Source organism: Colossoma macropomum, unplaced genomic scaffold, assembly GCF_904425465.1.
Source record: "Colossoma macropomum unplaced genomic scaffold, Colossoma_macropomum, whole genome shotgun sequence".
NCBI lineage: Eukaryota > Metazoa > Chordata > Actinopteri > Characiformes > Serrasalmidae > Colossoma > Colossoma macropomum.
The window spans coordinates 30,844,298-30,861,597 of record NW_023494785.1 but is presented as its reverse complement, the minus strand read 5'-3'; the positions used below and the strand labels follow the sequence as shown (position 1 = coordinate 30,861,597).

General features: G+C 39.3%; 1 protein-coding gene across 1 annotated transcript; it reads left to right on the top strand.

Moving 5' to 3' along the window:
• Positions 1 to 5,050: 5,050 nt before the first annotated feature.
• LOC118821690 (transcription factor E2F3-like) lies at positions 5,051 to 15,384 on the top strand. The gene is given in 8 exon segments (XM_036590420.1): positions 5,051 to 5,523; positions 5,525 to 5,551; positions 7,777 to 7,888; positions 8,049 to 8,268; positions 10,673 to 10,831; positions 11,423 to 11,537; positions 11,980 to 12,121; positions 12,240 to 15,384. Coding segments are annotated over 8 exon segments (1,266 nt in total). The 5' UTR covers positions 5,051 to 5,280; the 3' UTR covers positions 12,488 to 15,384.
• The last annotated feature ends 1,916 nt before the right edge of the window (positions 15,385 to 17,300 follow it).

Genomic DNA, 17,300 nt, shown 5'->3' with positions numbered 1-17,300 from the left:
TTTAATGGTCGTAACAACAATAATAATATTGTTATAATATTAATAACAAATATGAATAATAATAACAAATCACCATTGGGGGACAAAGCTGGAAGCATGAAAATTCACTTACATAGTCTTCCTGTACGCAAAAGTAGAATCATAAGAAGATTTAATTGTTTGATATAAAACTCAGATGTCTGGTTTTAAAAAAAAATCCAAAATATCTTCTGGCTTGTTTTTTTTCTGAAATGATTAGTCGTTATTTGGTAATCTGCCACACCTGATGCAGCCTATTTCAAGCCTGAAAGCAAGATCCTAAATAGAGCCAACAGTGACAGATATCTACAGGTAGAGCTCTATGAAGGCTTGTGAGTCCCAAAGCAAACAAGTGAGAAAATCATTAAAAAAAGCAAAATATTATGCAGTTATATTATGTTGTGCATATATTATATTATGCATATATTATGTTGCTGTCAGGAACCACATAGCCAAATGCATCAGGCCAAATGCAGCTATTCTGAAATTTACAAGACCCTAAAGGCACAGCAAATCCATATTTCACTATCAGCTATTAGGAGAATAGGTCATCACTTTGAAACAACAGGTGATGTTGCCAGAAAGAAAGGATCTGAAAAGCCCAAAGCCTCTTCAAACGGAGATGACCACCTGCTGAAATTCACAGTTCTTAATGCTTTGGAGTAGAGGAGGAAATTGCAGGAAGGCTTGTTTCCCACAGTTGAGAAGTTGTTTTCTAAAGAGAAATGATCACATGTTATTTTTCAACAAGACAGTGGTCCTGCTCACACTGCAAAGACCACCAAGAAGTGGCTGGAGAACAGGATCAAGCTCTTGTTTTGGCCTGCTGAGCATTCAGATTTGAGCCCTATTGAGAATATTTCTCACATTAAACTGGGAAACATTTTATAACTACTCATCAACTGTTTGAAGCCATTAACAATGATTGGAGCAACATTGACTCTTTTTTCTGTAAAAAGCTGTCCGCAAGTTTACCCACAAGACTTCATCAGTTAAGGAAATCTTAAACAAATACTTTATCCATTTGTTTAATTCTTGCTAGTTTACTGACCATTTATTTGCTGTTAAGATCATTAAAAGCTTAATATTTTGCAATTTTAGGTTTGGCCCATTTTTTAAAATCAAATTATATATATTTTAAATCTAAATTTCCGTTCACAGTCTAAACTGTATCACAGGTGAAGAATTTTAATATTCTGATTTTAACAAACCTCTAATTCAGAACCTTGCTCTGTGTTTTAGAGCATCTTCTAAAATAAAAAAATGAGCAGTGATTTTTTTTTTAAATTGCATAACACGTTTAGTGATAATGACCTGTCCAGGGTGTATCCTGCCTTCCACTCAGTGACAGCTGGTATAGGCTCCAGCTCCCCTCACGACCCAGAAGGATAAGCGGCTTAGACGATGTGTGTGTGTGTGTGTGTTTAGTGATAATAATATATATGTAATAAATAAAACACACACAAATTTGAGGCAATTTTTGTGAACGTTGCAAAAATGGCACCATGGGTGTTAAAGCTCCCCACTCTTTAACATTATTCACACAATGGCCCCTTTCTCTCCATTTTTCTTTTCCGTATAGGTTTGATCAGTGCTGTCTTATCATATCTATATGTTCACATTTCAAAACAAAGAAAAAGACAAATATTATTTTACAGCCAGTCCAAGGTTGAAAAAAGGAAAAAAAAGAAAAATAGCTGGAGAGCCATTTTCCGCTTCTGTTTTCTGTTTACTTTGCCCTTTTGTTAAAATCTTAAAAAAGTATATTTTGTAACCTTTAAAGAATAATTCCACCCATTTTTCAAAATACCTAAGTTGTAAACAACTTAATTCAGTCATTCGTGCTCCCTCACAGAACATGAAACGATTAGAACTTCACTGCCTGATGTCTGAGACATTGTTTTATAATGGTTTTAGACTCAAACACATGTGTAAAGTCCATTCATGGTGGTGAGATACCTGCAGGGTTTTGTAAGACAAAATAAACTTTTTTCCTCTCCAGATTTACCTCAGGTTTTGCTCTACCACGCCCTGCATGTAGGCTACCTTTCTACCCTGAATGCATTTTAAAATGACCTATTACGCCAAAACCTCCATCAGGCAGCACATTTAGAACCATTTCATGTAATAACTCTGTGAGGGAGTTATGCAGAAATCTTTTGAGAAATGGTAGGAATTCTCCTTTAAAATCAAAATCCACTCCACAAGAAAAGAAAAAAAACATTGTGGTTATTGTTTTCAGAAGCTTCCTAAAAATGTTTCATCAATGATATCAGTGCTCAGGTCTCTGAGGGTTTAAGCTCTGACGCTGTATAGGCTGTAAAGCTGCTCTTTAGGATCTCTGCTGTGAACTGATAACCAGTTTTTATGTATTTGTCTTCACTTCTTTCAGTTCAGAAACAGATCATCCCTAAAAACAACAGAAGCTCTCTGTACTACATTGTTCTGCTGTTGTTTTAGCACGGAGCACCACCTGCAGGCCGCCAGTCACAATAACCCGAGAGCTCTAATACTGTGCAGTAAAACCTCTATTAGTTTGGATAATAAATTAATCCACACAGAAATGAGATTCTACTATCATGAGTGAAGCATTTCGAATGATGGACATGATTTTATAACATCCTAAGAAATTATCTAAAAATTATACATTTTTACATACAAATGCAGTTCTATCAAAATGGTCAATGACATGTTCTGTTGATGTTCTAAGTGTAAATAAGTCAACACATCCTCTACAGAGAACACACTTCTGCACATATCAGTGCAAAATGAATGTTTATTTGGTGAACTGAACACACTGGGGGAAAAAATAAAACACATAATATGGCCTGTGCAAAAGTTATGGCACATGTTAGAACGTTACACTCGCTAAAATTGCAGAAAAATGTTATATTCAACTGTATTCTCTGTTGATGATGTGTTACCTTATTTTCAGAAAACATGTTCTTTGACTAGGGTGTTCAAACTTCTGCAAACCATTGTATAATAAACAAGCACCATAACAATAAGGCGGTGCAAGGTAAACCATAATTTAAATAGAAATTGATATCTGAAACAAAAGAAACAACTCTTCATAACACAAAGGCATATATCACCACAGATCCAGGTATCAAAGCTTTCAGAGGTCACTACAGAGGTTACATGGACATCCTAATAAAAAAGAAGAAAAGGTCATAAGGTTACTTTTAGATTGGCTAACGAAATTATGAGAAACTCAGCTAAGCTATACATGAACACAGTCACCTCACACATTACATACTGTTTGACAAATTGGGGAAAAGTTGGTAAAACTACACTGAAGTAACCTGAAAAACCACACACTTAAAAAAGATGGTTCTTCAAGGGTTCTTTAGTAAAGGCAGTGGTTCTGTTTAGAACCATGCGTTCTCTATAACCATTTCATGCATAAATATTTCTTTGCATGGTGAAATCATTCTTCAGACTGATAGACAGTGTGTTGTATATGGTTCTGTATGGAACTATTTTGAAAATGGTTCTATGTAGCACCAAAAAGGGTTCTTCCACTGTTATAAGCCTTAAATTGTAACAATAGATTCTTGAAGAAGATTGATGAAGACTTTTTTAAGTGTGTATACAAACAAACTTCTAAAGTGGCAGAAGTACTGCAGTTACCCGCATTGTCTTCGACTTTAAGGAAGCATAACAAATAAACTATATATAGTTTTAAATGGGTGAGGAGAAGTACTATGCGAAATTTTGTGTGTGTGTATACACACACACACACACAAATTTCACATAGTACTTCTCCTCACCCATTTAAAACCTTTTACACTGTGAACAAATGCTTATGAGGCTGCCACATAAGTAGATGGTGTTCTTGCCTTTAGATGCTTTCAGCCAAACAACATTTGTAATGAAACAATACATGGATGGAATTCAGCACCACTAATGGAGGAAATATGTCTCATGCTTATAGTTCAGTTAGGTCAGTTAAAAAGATTGATGATTGATAATTGATAGGTTTGTGCACATTAGAATCTCCACTGGGTTGTTTTAACTTCTTACAGACCATCTAGCACATTGCCTTCATGTTTTGTTTCTTTTCCCTGACAGTCTTGTCTCTTACAGACGAATTCCATCAATGTTTCTAAACTTCTCCATACTTTAAAGGGTTAAGATGTAAACATAGTCATTCAGAGTGGTTTGTTGTGAACGTGCTGTTCTAGAGAAACATACAGTCAGAACTGTTCACAATGGTGGTGACAGGAATCAGGCATCTGAAGCATTTAGTGCCTCTAAAAGCTCCCTAACTGGAGGTTTTAAATGACAAACACATGGCGTGACGCCTGAGACAGGTTGTTCAGGTTTTGGCCTGAATCTTTTTTATATTTTTTATATACCTTCACTGTGGAGGGGCACATGCTGGGCAGTGTAAAGCAAAGCAGTTATAAGTATTATATGCTATAACGTGCATTTCTACCGATCTTGATTGTATCAGCTATACATTGTCTTATCTTATGATTGTTAGTGTACTCTGTTAGACGTGCAGCTGTGCTATTGTGCATAGTGTTATTTTAATATTTATTTATTTTTTTGTTTTATAATAATTAGTACTTTTAAATGCAAGCTATTTAACATCTAGTCAAGGACTAGTTGGAGCTGGGCTAACTCTGGCTCATTTACAGTACTTTTGATACTGTTTACTAATGTACATGACAAATATTTTACTAAAATATAAAAACCTTATTTAAATAATAAATAAGTAATAAAACCATAAACAAAACCGCATAAATAATATTCATCCACTTGCATGCTACTCTCAAGTGACGTAACAGCGCATGCGCTCCTCTTGTCCAATCGGAGGATCGGCCACTGCGTGTTCGCTCCCTGATTGGTGCAACTGACACCGACCGCATTGTTTTTACATGAGGGGCGTGGCTTTGCTCAGCGAGAAGGACCAATCCGCGCGCGTATGCAAATTTGGTTCAAAAATATTCGCGGGAATTCTGAGTTTCGCGCGAGCTCCTTTCGCGGGTAAAACTGCATCCCCCCTCATTCATTGTCAGCTTCCTGGAGCCATTTTCCAGCGAGCGGCGCAGCAGTTCGACTCCGTTTTTAAATCCAAACCATCTGCGCTTTAGTGGGACTAATATAATCCCAAACGTGGCCAAATCGATAGTTAAGAGTCTCATCTTTTATTTCAGACCGATATTGATGACATAAACGCGGCGTGTAGGTACAAAAAAAGCCTTCAAATCAAGGAGGGACAAAAGGACGGCCCCCGTACTCGAGTCCACGACGATGAGAAGAGGGATCTCATCAGCCCCGGAGAAAGTCATAATCGCAGGGGTTGGTGGCTCTTCGCTGGACAAAAACGCTGTTTTGACGGCCTTGTCTGATCGCCTGACCTCTCATCTCCCCACCACAGCTTATATCCAAATCATAACCCCGCCGCCGGGCATTTCTCAGACCTCCACCGTGTGTCTGTCCGATCCTCCGGCGGCCAGTTTGTACACAACCCCGCACGGGAACAACGGAGCCGGACCCACGACCTGCCCTAGGACGCCCTCCGGTAAAAATAACAGCAATAAAACAGAATAAAAACTCACTTTCTGAGCTCGGCCTATTTTAAAAACACCGAATGCTAAAGCTAAGTGTTTGCTAGCAGCGTAGCAGAGCGTTCGTTTGTTTTACGTCAGGTTTGCCTCCCTTAAACTCGATATCTTAGCCTTACAGCACCCCTTCAAACTTACTCAACTTCAGTTTTCCAACTAAGAAAGTTTGAAAGTCTCTTTTAAAGACGTCTCACTGACACGCATTGTGTGTTGCTGCCATATGAGGGGTAATATGTAAATGGAGAAATGTGGCAGTGGCTTCTTGGAGGTTTTTACTTTGGTCCTGGCTCTAAAATGAGCGTATGTCGTGTGTTTGTGTTTTCATGGCTGTGAAGGAGCCCCAGGCCTCCACTTCTTGTTATTCAGAGGGGGAAGGGTGCAGAGTTGGGAAAACGGATCTGCTTTTCTGTGGTGTTTTTCTTTGCTAGTGGAGCTAATCTCCTTAAAGGGCTTCCATCCCTTACCTTCCTCACTGCTGACCAGGCTTCATATTCTGGCCTGTTTTTGTGGCTTCATGTTTATTTTGAGCAGCAGAGTGGAGGTAAGTGCACTCAAGGGAGGCAGTTTAGGGAATCCTCAATTTTGTGTTTAAGGAATGCCACTTACTAGCAACGTTCAGCTTCTGAAAATAACAAAACCCTGTAATTTCAGAGGTAGGAGAATCTTAAACTGTCCTGGAATAACAGCATTGTTTTCTTCAATAACAGGAACTCACAGAGAAGTAAAGGTAGCAATCAAAAAACTTGCATGAAAGTGTCACTTCCAGAAAAACATATATAGCTCCATTTAAAATGGCATCTTTTGGAATATTTTTGTGAACCTTTGGGTCTAAAAATATGCTAAAGCTCTAAAAAAAGACTTGAGCAAGTGCTGCCTCAACAGAACTATAATATACTCTTAAGGATATAAATAGTGAAAGTAAATTCCTCACATATGGGAAGTGAATGCTGCTTGAAAATATTCAGAAATTAATTGTAATTGTACTGGAATGCACAGATCTCTAAGTACAGACAAAAGCTCAGGCAGAATTCAGGCTTCAAAATGGCTGCTACTACTTTTCTAAGCTATACAACATATATTTTTATCCATTTTTATAGATGACAGCATGTCATACTGTGTCAAACCACACATTCAAGTCTATAAGATTGCTTAACGTGTGATTTGAGGCAAGTATGTCATTTTAAACATGTAGTTTATACAGATCTAATTGGTGGAGTATAAGCTTCCATGGCTTGCTAGCACAATTAGCATCCTGGCTCCAGTGCAAACTAAATGAGTTTGGACACCATGGTTGGCAGCTGGATTTTCCAGATATTACAGGGTTTGTATACTGTTGACTTCAGTGTTAAAATATTTATAGGCTTGATAAGGTTTAGAGCAGTCTCTGCATAAATACAGATGACACTTTGGAAAGATCACCAGAAACCAGGGCCAGACTTTGGATAAAGACACATTGATCAGTGGATCTGCTTTTCCCAATCCATTTCCTGAGCACAGTATGTTTTTGTTTTCCCTGCACCGATCCCGCCAACACAGCGCATGAGAGGCTTAATGATTAATTGATCAGTTGAATCAAGTACGTTGGAGCAGGAATAAATGTTGGACTGCAAGGCCAGTGGTAAAACGGGGTCGTGGCAACTTGTTGGTGGTATGTTTGCAGAAGTCATGTGTCCATAATAATGTAGTTATAACTTCAGTCCTGAATTCCTCTGCACTGTTTTTTTCCTCTGCTTGATGTCTAGTTCAGCTCATGAAGGACTTGGTAATTAAGCTTGTTGTACATTTAACTGTTTTGCTGAATGAAACTGATATGAAGCTGATCACATGAAACTGATACCCACTGCATAATTATTAATCTAGAAATTGTCGCTTCATTGATTTCTAGAGAACTGTTTTAACCCTTGCTTACAAATATTTCAGCGGACACGATGCATTCGGCTCTGCTATTAGATGTCAACCTGAACGGTGTTCTCTCATCTCACACCTAGTTCTATTACATTCATAATTGCAGCTGGATAAAGTGGATTAGGGTTGGAGAAACTGTATGACTGTAGTATAGTTGGCCATCCCCTGTCTAGTCACTGCTTTATGTACTTCACACTGTGTATACAATGAATTAGGGGCCACGTATGTTGTCTTTGCTCAGGCTGTGCTCTTATTGTGTTTGAAACGGTTTCCACAGGCAAAGAGACGCTTGGCCTTGGATGATGCTGACCACTTGTATACGACTGAAGTAGCCAAAACACCCAAGACTCAAAATGGAGCACCGCTAGCTGTGCTGAAGGGCAACAAAAGTAAGAAATGGATTAAAATACGTAATACGGTTATACAGCGAATTGTTGTATTTTTTAGTTTAATTTGGATATTGAGTGTTTGTTAAAGTTTACTGACTGACGTGTTGCCCCAAGCGCATTATGACCAGTCTTTTTCCCACTTATGAATCTGTCCACGTAGCTCCAAAGTCTCCATCAGAGAAAACACGCTATGACACTTCTCTGGGCCTCCTGACTAAGAAGTTTGTGCAGCTGTTAGGCCAGTCTTCTGACGGAGTGGTAGACCTGAACCAAGCAGCTGAAGTCCTCAATGTCCAGAAGAGGCGGCTCTACGATATTACCAATGTGCTGGAGGGGGTTCATCTAATCAAGAAGAAATCGAAGAACAATATACAATGGATGTATGTACTATTTTAATTTTATTTTGTGTATTTTTTTAAGGAAAGCATTGAAGAGTTGAATGGGTTTTACCATGTTGTGTATACATTCAGGAACCTCTTTTTACAATGATATTTAGCTTAGCAGTGGTCGTGACATAACACTGCGGACTTGTGGTAGCCGCATAACCATGTGTCTGATAAAGCACTTTTGCAGATGAGCACCTTGCACATTATGTACATCACTGTTCTGCGCCCATGCACACAGGAAGTATGTCTGTGAGAGCTGTTTTCCTGCCTGTGGTAATCCTCTTTGACTGTATGCATGAAGTGAGCGTACAGAGGTACTAGGGTTCGCTTGCTGTGGTGAGACAGACCTGCATAAACAAATGGCATATTAAGCTGGACTAGGCCTTTGAAAAGCATAAGGATCTTTGTGGAAGTAAATCAATACTTTGGTACCAGGTCTGTGGCAACCTTCAGAAAATGAAATTGCACTTGTTTGTTTTCTTTTAAAAAAACTAGTTTTCTAGCACAGTGTTTCTTAAAGGAATAGAAAAAACATTTGCACACATTCTTCCTACTTCTGCTTTTTTGGTTTAGTGCTGAAGCTGTAAGGTTAACGTTGCTAACAAAGACAAAAAGTCAAGTCTCCCAGATGTCTTCCGTAAATGCCCAGAACTTCCCATCCTGCTCGAACGACTTCTGGGTCTTCATTAAGGCACTAGTTTGTTGGTATTGTTTAGGACGCAGTATGACCTTCTGTGAACTACACATTCACAAATGAACAAAACTTTAGTGGTCACATGCTGCGGGCACTACCTTTGTGCTGAAATCCGACTCTTCTGCAGATTGACTCTCCTTCTTGTGGACATAGGGGCCCTAGCTTGCGTTTAGATTTACTTTAGGTTGCTTTTTTTTCTTATCTTCAGTTTGAAAATTCTGGAATTATTATATAAAAACTTTTTAAAAAGGTAAAACAGAAATGTAAAAATCTAGGGGGGTGTGCGTGTCATATTTCAGCACCTAAAGTCCCCTGAAATCAGTATTTCGCTTATCTGAAACGTCTAGCTGCTGTGTTCGACACCAGGCATGGCAAATTGGAGACCTTCCTGGCCAAAGTGCTGCAGAGATTAGCGCTTACCCTCGTCTAACACTCTGAATTCAGTTCATAAAGGCCTTGCTAATTTGCTGATGAACTGAATCAGGTGTGTTTAATGAGGCAGTGTGCTGAAGCCTGCAGTGTTTGGCCTGCAAGGACTGGAGCCTGACCTGTGAGCTACATCATGAAGTTTTTTTCGTTTTCATTTCATTCACAGCAAGTCGTACTGTCGTAAACCACATGGACAAGCCTGTGAGACTTCACGAAAATCACCTATGCTGGACAACAGAATTAAAGACCCCTGGTCTGGAGTGTTGGTAGTACTGGTCTAGAGTCAAAACTGGTTCTGCAGGCAGAGGAATGTGTGAATGCTCACCAATATGAGAGCAAAACAATGTGAAAATAGCATGTAGAGTGCAGCTACACTCAGAACCAAACAATACTAATTGTGAAAAGCAGCAGAAGTCACAAATTCTTGGCTTTCTATGCTGTCGGGCTACAAGGTAGCCTCACCAGTGTCTGGGGCTGTTGCTGCAGGTTAAAAATACAGCCAATGTGATTGTGAGCCTGGGCTGGTCATACTATGTTTTTATTTTGTATTTTCTAATGTTCCTAGCTAAGAAAAATTAGCATGCTGCTCATGGCAAGTGGCAGAAAATGGACTTTACGACTGCTCTGTTTGTTTTAAATGTGAGTGTTGGGTCAGAGGATGACAGAAGAAAGCCAAAAACACATTAATGGAAACATGCTAAGGGTCTTTACAAAACAGCGTAAGCTTTTCCTAATAACGAGTTCAGTAACTGTGGTGTTTATTGAGTGTTTCAGCTTGATGTGTGTGTCTTCAAGGGCTTTTCACAAAAGATTTCTCAGTTTAGCCAGATAACTTAAGACTAAAGTCAGGCCTGTCCAGTAGAAGGATTTGAGGGATATCCCCTAGTTTCACTCTTTCAGGTGAGGATAAGTGGGCTTCCACCAGACACTGCAGGCAGGTGGACTAAAGTGTTAGTCAACCTGCACATAATGCAAGGGTCTTTATAATAGACACTTAGACACTTTTTACACAAATACTGTGCAGCTGATGGCTTGCCTAGTATTATTGAGTAGAGGAGTGTGTACTGAATAAACTGTGTTGTATCAGACTTGTTTAGTCCCTGTTTGGTGAAAACCTCATTCTGTTAGTGAGACCATTGTTATAAATGTGGAACCATGCCACTGACCCGAATATGTAGACTCCTCTCTTTCTACAGATGGATGTGGGGGCAACATTGACGTGTTGGTGAGATACTCCTTGTATGCATGTGGTAACTGTTTGTCTCTGTACCTCAGGGGCTGTAATTTGTCAGAAGTTGGTGGGGCTTTAACTCAGAAGCAGACTCTGAGCAGTGAGGTGGCTCAGCTGGTGCAGGAGGAGCGCCGGCTGGACGAGTTGATCCAGAAATGCACCCAGGAGGTGAAGCAGATGACTGAGTCGTCGAATGGTCAGAAATATCCTTTGCCTGGTCAAGAGCAGCGTTCATGCTGCACGCTTGCTTGAGTCGGATGTGTGCTGTGGTTTGTTTGACGCAAGCTGCCGGTTAATCAAGCTGCGTATGACCTGGATCTTTGCTGTTCAGACCAAGGATGCGTGACTGCCACATCACCCCCTATATGACTGCTTTGGCCTCCCCCCCGACCCCCACCCCCCCTGTTTTGTGTTGGACAAGATAGTTTGTTTGGTTGAATGGGGTTACAGGGCTGAAAGATTATCAATTACAACTTGAATGAGTGCAATTTTCAAATTTCAAGAGCTGTAAATTTAATTATCGCACAAATCCAAAGCTTATGAACTAGCAGTCCAAATCACTTAGCCCCATTTGATCAACAACAAAGACAACATTGTCTATTTGTATTTCACAATGTTTCAAATTAAACTAAGCTTATCTTGGTCAAGCTCTCTGTATACATGTAGAGAGAACACACCTAACTTTGACAGTTCATTGTGCTCACTCTTATAGAATTACTGAGCATAGTGGGTTGAACCATCATACGTTCTGATGAACTTTGGAATATTGAGTGTAATTCCTTAACCTTCCTCACATTCGCTTATGTGACATATCAAGACTTGCGCCGGGACCGTAGCCTGAGAGATCAGACGGTCATTGTGGTCAGAGCACCTGCTGGGACCAAGCTGGAAGTCCCTGATCCACAAGAGGTCAGTCTCTGGGTTGTGCCTGCTTCACAACCACCTTATTTGCATAACTGGATTACCCTGTAGTAAAGCAAGCTATGTGAGGATTGTTTCACTGTCTTGCCTGTCCTGACATCCAAAGATGTGTAAGCTTTTTCATTGCCATAACTTCAGTTTGAACATGGGAAAGTAGTTCCTGAGGGTCACTGTGCTACAGACCTAATTTAATGCACCAACTCTAATTATTCATCTCTTCAGCTTCTTAATGAGGTAAAAGAATTGTGTGGGGTAAAGCAGATAAACTTGTGCCTCTTCAGTGTTATGGTGCTTAAGAAATGCTGTTTGAAACAGCTAATGCACTAACGTGGTTAGGCTTCTGTAGGGTGCAGTGTTGGTTTTCTTGTTATTCTAGAGATTTTTCAAGGGATGCCTGAAGGTGCTAAATAAATTGTTTGATCTTTTACAGGGTTTACAAGTACATCTCACCAGTACGAAGGGCCCTATAGATGTCTTCCTGTGTCCGGATGAGAATACGCCTGACAGTCCGGTGAAAAATGAAGGTTTGCGCTTGAATGGAAACTCCTCACCTTTCATGAAAGTGTTAGACGGTGGGTTTACTGTGAAAGGCTGTTATTTGCCTAGTCCTGTTCTACCTTACATGCTTAATCTCTTGATTCTGTGCTACTTGTGTAGCGTCTTACTTATCTTCCTCATTTCTGCTTGCAGATGGAGGCTCTAGTCGGGCTGGTCCAGCAGTAACGGTCACCAGCTTGTCGCCCATCACATCTCCATACACCAGCCTGCTGCAGCAGACAGAAGACCAGATCCCCTACGCCGACGGGCCCTTCATCAGCCTGGGCTCGCCCCCTCTCAGTGAGGACTACCTCATGAGCCTGGGTGAAGGAGAGGGCATCACTGACCTCTTTGATGACCTGGACAGGCTTCCAAACCTTGATGACCTCCTGTGCAACTGAAAGGGTCTCAAGGTGAGACTCCATCTTGGTTTGAGAGGACATTTCAGCCCAACCTTACTGAGATAACAAGGATCCACTGTGCAGTTGCATTGACAAGTGCGACTTGCCCGTGACCTTTATTTGGAAGTGGCTTTTTTCAGTTTTTCCTTACCTCTTTAGCAGCATATAGGAGCTGCGTTTTGAAATGGGTATCAGAATTTACCCCTTTCTCCTGTCTTCAATGAAATAATTCTCTTTCAGAGGCCTTTGATTTATCATTGACTGTTTGTATAAGGAATATGTTCTCTTGCTCACATCAGTAAACATGTGAGTGTGAGAGTGAGTTTCTGTGTAGAATTACACAGCATATCTTCAGCTTATTCTGCTGCCTGTCTTGTTCATAAAGAAATGACATACTAGCAGCATAAGGTCACACCATTATTCAGGGGACACTTGTATAGAAATGTCTGCACTTGTTGCAGATTACTACACTCCCTTTCAATCAATGACCTGTTTAAGTGAAATCCCCTCACAATCGAGTTTTTCTTGACTATTGAAGGCCATTCATGTTCGGACACAGCTAAAGAGATCTCAAAGTCAAGTTTCTTTAGTATGGAGCTAATATCTTCTATAGACCAAAGGGTAAAATGGCACCTCATTCATTTTCATGGAGAATCAACATGTTCTGACACTGGCAGCGTATCCAGCTGATGTGAATTGAAACGGGGGATTTGCATGCGCCAGTGCCCAGTTCCATTTCAACTTTGGAAGTGCACTTTAGATCTCTTTTCCTGGATGTATGCTCGTGGTGCCACCATCCAACTGAAAAGAAGAAAAAAAGCTCTAGGCATTTTTGTGTGGGCAGTGATTTCTGTCCGTTGTGGCACTGCTTTACTGGAAGGGAAATGACTTGCAATTCTTGCTATGTTTTTATCAGCTTGTCATTGGAAATTTTCAGCTGCACTGTTGAGGTGTTAAGTATAGAAAGTGTGTTTTCTAAGTGTTGCTTGATCAATTTTAAATACAAGGCAGGTGTCCTTGACTAAAGCCATTGATGTTTAAAAGGTATGGTACTGTTCTGTAGGCTTGACCTAATTTAAGTAGGTGGTCACTCACTCTTGATCTTCAGTTGATCTGGAAATGAAGCTAACAATCATACCAAAACTCCACGTGGCTCTGTTGGACGATCCAAGCTTTCATTGGAGATGTCCAAGTCTGATTCTACGTTTTGTTTGCTAGTAGATAATTGGAACAGTGAATGTACGTCTGGCTGCTTCACAGCTAACACTTGGGTTCACAGACGGGCAAAATCTGCAGTACCTGGAGCTCAAGGCCTGTGATTTGAATACTTCTGTTTCACATCACTTGAATCACCTGGCATTTACCCTATGCTCAAATGGCGTAAATAGTGTAAATTTCATGCGTAAATAGCGTGCACTTCATGTATCAAGGTTGCATATCATCTGGGTTTTGCAAGCTTTACTGCTGCATAAGAGTTTGAAATACACACTCTGGAAATTTAACATGTTTGTTCTTATGATTCAATTCTAATATATATAACTTCTGTAATAACAATATAAATAATACATGTTAATTATTTGAATTGGCTTTTTGTGAAGGGGGTGGTGGTATTGGGCTGAATAATCCTGATTGGTTTGCCCCAGCACTATGTACTGCAGACTACCTCCAAACCTATGTTACATTTATAATATTGTTAGTATGTATTAAACTGTTCCTTTCTGTTTCTGTTCTGTTGCTTCCAGCATCACAACTGCTTTTGTATCAGTTTTCTCCGTTTTCTTCTCCCCCTCTTTCCTCCCCATTACTATTACTTTGAGCTGCTCATGTAATCCCACATGAAAGATTTCACCTTGGTCAGATACCTTATTTACTGCCATTTCTATAAATCAGTTTATCTGGAAAATTCTAATTTTATACACAACTTTCAAATTTCCATTTAAGTGACTTTTTGGTATAGTATGGGGTTTGAACATGTAGTTAATGTTCCCCGTTTGAGCCACATGGTGGCATTAGATTCAATGCTTTGTGCTGAAAACCATCAGTAACACTTCCTGTATTAGTCAACTGTGCCTTCAGCAGCTGTACGTTAGTAAGCATGCTTTTAGCATTTTGATATAATCATGCACCAAAAGATCTTAATGTTTTTGCTCAGTTGGTTTGTTTTTAAAAGAAAGTTAAGACATGAACATTGTAGCCTGGTGCATGTTTTCATTAATGCTGATCCTGCTTTGTGTGGCTCTGATCTAACAGTTTATTCAGTTCATTAAGGATTGAAACCAGATGTGATGGAACTAAATGCTACAAGCTGTTGGTACACCTGCCATGTTCTTGAGGCTTTTAGAGCTTCTGAGTTTGTCAGCTTGTGTAGAGTGTGTACACGATATTGGTAGGCATTTTGTGTTGCTGTAACTTTGATCAAAACAATGATTCAGACTCTAGGTCGACTGTATACTGTTATTCCCCCACATAGCTGGAATATACCCATGTACCTTGATGTACTGTAAATGATTAGTACTTAGCCATAATTATGACTGGATTATTGGTAAGAGTCTACTGCTTGTTTCTCTCCAGTGATTCCACCATGAAAGATTTACACTAGTTACCTGTCACCACCCTGTATGGTGTCTAATGAAAACCACATGATTTACAGTGTAGCTCGCTTACTGCAATACTTTGTCAGTTTTGTGGATGCACAGTTTGATTTTATGGTTGTTAGAATTAGGTTTATGAAGCTCATTGTAACTTTTGAAGTTTGTGGTTGTTTTTCCATCAGTTTAGTATGGTATCACATGCATTGCCCTTTATTACAGAATGAATGTTCACCATCAGATTGTGTAAGCAATGGTTAAGTGCATCCTGAAGAAATATACCAGTCTCAACTGTGGGCCCATAATGGAGAAAGCTGACCTTTTCCCATTCTTATCTTTTCAAAAAAAAAGTTTTCAGTTTAGGAAAGTGATTTGAATTGTGGATCCACCACAAGTGATGGAGCATTTCTCAGTATTTATTTAACATAAATGAATAACATAATATAACTATTTAATGTACTAACTTTGAATTTGAATTTTGAAATTTTTTGTTGCTTATTTCCCTCTTCACGTGTCTGACTTTTTGCACATTTTATGCTTTTATTCTCGTCAATTGAGACTTTTCCCAGTAAAACAAAAAAAAAAATGCAATTAAGTTTGCTAAATGCTAAGGACAGCTTGCTGTTCGTAATGTACTCTTTTTATATACGAGCATGGAAGTGACTGTGTGCTGTGGGTACTTGTAAATTTAGTTTTTAAATTTCTGCGTGTTTTGATAAGTAACTTAGCTTTCTATATGTAATGTCATTTGATATGAATTGTACATAAATGTCTTAACCGGGACCTCTATTCGGAATTCAAGGAGTGGATGTTGTCCCTGTTCTGAAGATGATCAAATTCTCCAGAACCTCAATAAAAGCAATAATAAGCAAAAAATCTTCTGTTTTGGCTGTACCCATACCGGCATTATACATGCCTTATTATTTTGTCATTTTAAACGTCATCCTTATGAACTTGTGATTTATGAAAAAATTCATATTTGTGAGGTAATTCGATTTTTTCACATGATTATCTCTGTAGTGCCGCCCTTTAGAAATACATTATACATTATGAATTAGATACATTGGAATTAGAAAATTCATTCACAAATTAGAATAATTTTCTTTTTTTTTCTTTTTTTTTGGTGATACAGATCCCACCCCCCCATGGGTGTTGATCGGAAATCGGAACACTATCTTCTATAAAGTGATGCATTTAAAAAGGGTTGGGAATAATTGGGGGCAGTGCCTAATTTTGTTCTTAACGATTTAATCTGGAAAGAACTTGGAGTCGGACTCCGGGATCTGTCTGTTCTGCAGAAAAGCCAAAGGAAAATAAATAACCATATTTTATGAAATTAAGTACTATATTTTTGTGTATTTTCTATGATTCCTTATTTGTTGGACTTGATTTTAATGTAGTTTTTCATTATTTTTGCTTTAAGACACAGAATAGGCGAAGCAGCGGTTTTCTGCCTATGTATGTGTACGTGTAATTGTGAGCAGCAGCGATGGGTGTTTTTGCTCGATGATGGGTCAGGGTGATGAGGTGATGCTCGTTATTGATTAGTACAGTTTTTCCCACCTGCCGGAACACGAAGCACCCAAACGTCAGTGTTTAGAGGAGAGCAGAAATCTACACTTCGATCAAAGATTACAGGGAAACTAGAAACTAAAAGATTGAGCAGCCTGTTCCAAACATCAAAATGTAGGTGTGGTTCACCTGCGTCCTTGTTAGAGGATCTGATTAATGTTCCACATGCACCTTGCTGAATCCAAAAACAAGTTTTAAATAATGTATTTAACTGTAGTGGTTGTAAAACTTTGCATTAAAATGCATTTAAAACTTTGTTACCCATGATATTGCAGACCTTTAGGCGTACATGCACACCTCCTCCCTATACAGAACTGCAATAAACTACACACTGACTTCAATCTTGTACATAAATATTTCTTATTCTAGCAGTTCATGTGTTACTGCATTCAGGGCTGTTCTCAGACTTTTGTCTTCTTGTGGCTGCTGTGGAGTGGACTGATCAGCATTATCCAACTGACTGCTTATGAACACAGGGCTACGGTAACGTCTAAATCAAAGCTAATGCACAAACTTACACTAACAGTTTATCCTGTGAAAGTTAAACAAAACATCTCTTAACAGGCTCTCAGTATCTGGTCTACATCATCTCTGTAACTGCACTGTTAAACCCTGATTGGACCTGGTAGGCCAACCAGGTCAGCAGATAGCTA